Source organism: Cannabis sativa, chromosome 3 (assembly GCF_029168945.1).
Source record: "Cannabis sativa cultivar Pink pepper isolate KNU-18-1 chromosome 3, ASM2916894v1, whole genome shotgun sequence".
Taxonomy (NCBI): Eukaryota; Viridiplantae; Streptophyta; class Magnoliopsida; order Rosales; family Cannabaceae; genus Cannabis; species Cannabis sativa.
The window spans coordinates 30,337,670-30,343,950 of NC_083603.1; the positions used below are offsets into that span (position 1 = coordinate 30,337,670).

The window sequence follows — 6,281 nt, forward strand, 5'->3', positions numbered from 1 at the left end:
ACAACTACGCTATGGATGAGTACTCCCGGGGGTATGCCGAAGTGGAGGCCCTTAGGAGGATTCTGCGAGCTGAGGTTGAGGCGAGCATCAACCACCCGGAATACCATGATCCGTGGAACCTCAATCTGGACCCCTTAACGGACTGGTTCCGTCCTCTCCTAGGGCCTACTTTGGCTCCCTTTGCCGCGGAGATGACTGGCGAGTTCGCTTCTCAGCTTACACGTTGCGCGCCCAAGCGGTTTGCCACTTGTGCTTCCTTGAACTCCATCTTCCAGGTCCAGGACCTCAGCCATTCTCTCACGGTGGTAAGTACTTTGCAATTTTTTTGCGTTTCCTTTTCGTTGTTTGTATTTTGTTTTCTTCCTTTGAGAAATTTTTCCTTATACTTCGTTATGGTTCAGCTTGCTGCTGAGGCTGGCCGCCTCTCCAGGAACATCATAAACCATGGCTTCGCTCTGTCCGACTTTGGGGACATGAATGATGTCAGGAAGGTCCTCCAAGACCTCACAGCGGAGAGGCAGATCTACCAGGAGGCTGCCGAGCGCCAGGAGGCAGCGGCCAAGGCCAAGGAAGAGGAGGCCAAACGGAGGGAGGCTCAGGCGGAGGCCATGATCCGGGACGAGGCTCAGCGGAGAGACAAGATGGAGGCCCATCATCAGGAGGAACTAAGGGCTCAAACCGAGGCTGCCGAGAAGGCCAGGCGAGATCTCCGGGAGGCCAGGGAGGCTTTGGATGAAATGGCCGCCAAGGTGAGATCTCTAGAGGAGACTCACCAGTCGGACATCGAATCCAAGGCCGCTCTAGCTGCGGAGTTGAAGGAGCTTAGGGATTTCAAAGAACAGTCCACCAGGAAGGCCAAGAGGGCCGAGCTCCTTTCTCCTGTTTCCTGCGCCCGGTGCCCGAAGCGCTTTGATGATGGTGTCTATATGGCTTGGGCCACCAATGATCAGAGTATCAAGCTTACTTTTTATCCCAAACCCGAGGAGATGATTGCCAGATTTCGGGAAAAGAAGAAGAAGCTTGATGCTGCGCTTGAGGCACGGATTGGACCTCGTCTTCCTCCGCGGGCTGACTGAGCTACCGTATTATTGACCCAGATTCTACCCGTTTCTTTTATAACTCTTTTTTTTTTGTTTGTACATATTTGCTGCTGCCTTAGAACAATTTACATATAGGCGGCAGCTTTCATTTGAAGGGGAGACAATTATATTTTAAGGCCTGTCCCCGGGCCATTTATATGTATATGACCTGCCCTTTGGGCTAGGATATTTTTTTTATATATGCGATCTTTATTTGTCACACTTATATATTTTAACCTGTCCTTTGGCTCAGGGTTTTTATACTTATGCTTTTTATTTTTGCGCATACTTTTTGACCTGCCCTTTGGGTCAGGATATTTTACTTAGTTTGACACCTTACTTTAGGTCAGGATATTTTACTTAGTTTGTTTTTGTTTGTCCGTGCGGTATACCCTAGTACCCCCCTGAGTGGCATAGAAACTTTGTTTTTAAGGCACTCAGTTTTATTTAATATAGAGGAGGCATACATTTGGACGGTACAAACCCTTTGAACAAAATCTAAGTTTAATTCGCTACTGGTAATATTTTCTGAGGTGATCGGCATTCCAGGCTCTTGGGACAGTAGTTCCGTCCATTCTTTTCAGTTTGTAAGTGCCAGAACCGATTTCGTCCTCGATTTCATACGGTCCTTCCCAATTTGGTCCAAGTACCCCCACTCCGGGTTCTTGGGTGGCTGGAAAAACCCTTCTTAGGACCATATCCCCAATAGCGAATTTTCTGTTTTTAACCTTGGAGTTAAAATACTTGGTCACCTTCTTTTGATAAGCAGCCATCCGTATTTGAGACTCATCTCGGAGTTCTTCGACTTGATCCAAAGCCTCTTGGAGCAGTGCCTGATTGGTGGCCGGATCATAAGTCGTCCTCCTGTGGGATGGGAATAATGTTTCCACCGGGACCATTGCTTCACAACCGTACGCCATTGAGAACGGCGAGTGACGGTTGTGGTTACGGGGGTCGTCGGTAGGCCCACAATACCCTTGGCAATTCTTCGGGCCAGTTATTTTTACGGAGTCGGTAGCTTCTTTTTCAAGGTGACCTTTAGGATTTTATTGGCCTTCCGCCTGGCCGTTTGTTTGAGGCCGGGCTACCGCGGAGAAGCTTTTTACCACTCCGTGTTGGTTGCAAAAGTCAGTAAATTCCTCGCAATCAAATTGCTTTCCATTGTCTGAGACTATTTTGTGAGGCAAGCCGTATCGACACACTATGTTTTTAATAACAAAGTCCAATGCCTTCTTAGCAGTTATTGTCTTCATAGGCTCAACCTCTGTCCACTTGGTGAAGTAGTCCACTGCTACTATTGCATACTTTACCCCTCCTTTTCCCGTAGGTAGAGACCCGATGAGATCTATTCCCCAGACCGCGAAGGGCTAGGGGCTGGTCATCAAAGTGATCTCATTTGGAGGGGCTCTCGGTATGTTCGCGTACCTTTGGCACGAGTCACACTTTTGGACATAGTCTATACAATCTTTTTTCATTGTTGGCCAGAAGTACCCTTGCCTCAATATTTTCTTTGAGAGGCTGGGTCCTCCCGTATGATCTCCACAGAACCCTTCATGGACCTCTAGCATGATTTGTCTAGCTTCAGGGTCCGATACACACCTTAAATAAGGCATGCTGAGTCCTCTCCGGTAGAGAATGCGGTCCATCATTACATAACGATGAGCTTGATACTGAATCTTTCGAGACAGTGCCCTTTCTTGGGGCAACTCACCTGTGGTTATGTACTTTATGATGGGGACCATCCAGCTGGGTTCTTGCCCAACCGTTTGTGTGGTCTCTTTTATTTTGATGCTTGGCTCTGCCAAGCGTTCCACTGGTACTACCCCCAGCTCTTCGATTTCGCTGTCCGAGGCTAACTTAGCCAGACAGTCTGCATGAGCATTCTTCTCTCGGGGGATTCTTTCTACTTTGTAGTCCGTGAACTCGTGGAGCAGTTCTCGGACTATGGCTACGTACGCGGCCATCCGCTCGCCGCGAGTTTGGTATTCTCCGGAAACTTGGTTTACGACCAGCTGAGAATCACTGTAGACTTCCACTCTCTTGGCTCCTACAGCTTTAGCCAATTTTAGCCCTGCTATCAGGGCCTCATATTCGGCTTCATTATTCGAAGCTGTGAAGTTGAATCGGAGTGCCGCCTGGAGCCGTAATCCAGTAGGTGATATCATAGCCACTCCGGCTCCTGAACCGTTCTCATTAGAAGCTCCGTCCACAAATACTCTCCAAGTGGGGATTGGTGGCTCCGGTGTATTGGCTGTCGCCTCGGCTTCATTGCATTCGGTGATGAAGTCTGCCAAGGCTTGGCCTTTTATGGAAATCCGGGGCACGTAATGTAAGTCGAACTGACTCAGCTCCATCGCCCACTTGAGGAGTCTTCCGGATGCTTCAGGCTTCTGGAGAACCTGCCGGAGCGGATGATTGGTCAAGATTCTGATCGGATGGGCTTGGAAGTATGGTCTCAACTTCCTTGATGCCATCACGAGGCAGAATACTAATTTTTCAATAACCGGGTACCTTGTCTCGGCCCCTACCATGCACTTACTAACATAGTACACGGGGTGCTGAATTTTTTCTTCCTCCCGGACCAGTGCAGCGCTGACCGCATGCTCGGAGACGGCCAAGTAAAGGAACAAGTCTTCTCCAAGGACGGGTTTTGATAGGATAGGAGGTTTGGCCATGTGGTCTTTCAACCTTTTGAATGCCTCCTCGCATTCATCCGACCATTCGAACTTTTGGCATTTCTTCAGTATGTTGCAGAAGGGTATGCACTTGTCCGTGGATCGTGAGATAAAGCGGCTCAGTGCGGCTACCTTTCCAGTCAAGCTCTGCACGTCCTTATGTTTCTTGGGGGATGGCATGTCCAGGAGAGCTTGGATTTTCTCCGGGTTCGCCTCGATCCCCCTTTGGCTGACTATGAAGCCCAGGAATTTTCCCGACTTGACCCCGAAGGTGCATTTTTTCAGATTGAGCTTCATGCCGTATCTCCGGACGACTTCGAAACATTCTTCTAAGTTGCTTGCATGGCTGTTGCATGCTTTGGATTTGACGAGCATGTCGTCCACATATACCTCCATGTTTCGTCCCAGGAGGCTTTTAAACATCCGGTTAACCATTCTTTGATAGGTTGCTCCGGCGTTTTTCAGTCCGAAAGGCATGACTAGGTAACAGTATACCCCCTTATCGGTCCTGAAGCTAGTGCACTCACAGTCCCGTATGCATTTTTATTTGGTTGTACCCAACATAGGCATCCATGAAAGACAGCAGCTTAAATCCGGACGTGGCGTCTACCATCTGATCGATCCTGGGCAGCGGAAAGCAGTCCTTTGGGCAGGCTTTGTTTAGATCTGTGAAATCTATACAAACCCGCCAAGTCCCGTTCGGCTTGGGCACCAGGACCGGATTGGCCAGCCATTCCGGATAATACACGTCGCGGATCATGCCATTGGACAAAAGTTTATCCACCTCTTTCTCTAAGGCCTCGGCTTTCACCGAGTCGAGCGGGCGTCTCTTTTGTTGTACAGGGGGCATGTCCGGGTTGACATTGAGTACATGGGTGATGACATGAGGGCTGATGCCGGTCATGTCTTCTTGGCGCCATGCGAAGATGTCGATGGCGCCCTTCAGTGTTTTTATTATTTTATCTTTTTCCTCCGGATCCAGGCTCTTCCCTATCCGGAGTACTTTGGTGGAGTCGTCGTCGCACACTGGTATTTCTTCGACGTCCTCCATTGGTTCCACGACCCTTTCGGACCCTATGCGAGGATCCAACTCGTCCTCTTCAGCCTTCTCTATCTCAGGGGGCCCCCGGACCATGAGTACTGGTAAGTGGGTGGCAACATTGTAACATTGCCTGGCCTCGCCCTGATTTCCCCTCACCGTTCCGACTCCGGCTTCCTGGGTAGGGAATTTTAGGCATAGATGTCGGATTGAAGTAATTGCACCAAAGTCGACGAGGGCCGGTCGGCCTAGGATTGCGTTGTAAGCTGTTGGACAGTCTACCACCACGAAGGTGCAATACTTGAATGTGCTTTGGGGGGTATCCGGGCACAGGGTAACTGGGAGCCTGACTTTTCCCATCGGGATTAGCGTCGTCCCGTTAAACCCTGTGAGCTGCGATCCACTAGGCGAGAGGTCCCGGTCGGTCAACCCTATCGCAGTGAAGGCTTCTTTGAAGAGCAAGTTCACGGAACTCCCATTGTTAATCAGGATCCTAGCCACCACCTTATTTGCGATGGGGGTCTCTATGACCAGCGGGTCGTGGTGAGGAAAACGCACCGTCTTGGCGTCTTCTTCCGTGAACGTTATGGGCTGGTCCATTAGCCGAGGCCTTTGAGCCGGGAGTTGAGTAACCTCCCACACCTCACTGTGTCTTGCGGCGTCGGCATATCTTTTTCGCTCCTTGCGAGCGTTTCCTCCGATATGGGGGCCTCCGGAGATCATGGCTACCCGTCCATTAGGCCGGGGCGGTAGTCCGGGTATATGCTGGGTGTCACCTGCGGGAGCAGCTGGAGGCAATACTCCTGCTGTACCCCCTGGCGTTCCCGGAGGCATACCCCCGGCCACCTGCCCTGGATTAAGGTGGGGCAACCTATTTTTGATCCACTCATAGAGGTGGCCCAAATGGATCAAATTTTCAATCTCGTCTTTGAGATTTTTACACTCATTGGTGCTATGACCAATGTCGTTGTGGTACTCGCATCTTTTACTCGGATCTCTCCGGGAGCTGTCTTTGTACAATGGCTGGGGTCTCCGGTAGTGCGTATTCTGCCTTGTGGCAAAATATACACGTTCCTGAGAGTCCGTGAGCTCTGTGTACTGGGTGTATTGGGGTGTGTACCCCTTCTTTTGGCGCTTCTCTCCCGTTCGGGTGCTGCCCTTGGAGGACCTTTTGCTCCTCGACCCACAGGTAGGGCACTGTTAAGCTAGCGATCGGGGCGGCTGTGAAGGAGTCCGTCCATTCACCCGGACGGGTTGCCATAATGGGAAGATGCGGGGCCAAAGCTTGACCACGGCGTATCCGGAGTGGCGAGAGAACCGTATGCCACTTACGGGGAGTCGCGGTCGGGACGATGCCGAGGGCGACACTCCTGGCATGTATCCCGCTATCCCGGTGGGATAATAGCCTCCGTAAGCCACGATCTGGGCTTTGTCGAGGTTAATATATTTTTGGACTCGCTTCTGGAAGTCCTGAAGGCTAGCAGCGCC

At 50.8% G+C, this 6,281-nt stretch overlaps 1 protein-coding gene across 1 annotated transcript; it reads left to right on the forward strand.

Moving 5' to 3' along the window:
* The first annotated feature begins 350 nt into the window (after positions 1-350).
* Positions 351-2,000, forward strand: LOC133035706 (stress response protein nst1-like). Its single transcript, XM_061111827.1, has 2 exons — positions 351-1,387; positions 1,425-2,000. The coding sequence occupies exon 1, from the start codon at positions 393-395 to the stop codon at positions 1,074-1,076; it is 684 nt and encodes a 227-aa protein (XP_060967810.1). The 5' UTR covers positions 351-392; the 3' UTR covers positions 1,077-1,387; positions 1,425-2,000.
* The last annotated feature ends 4,281 nt before the right edge of the window (positions 2,001-6,281 follow it).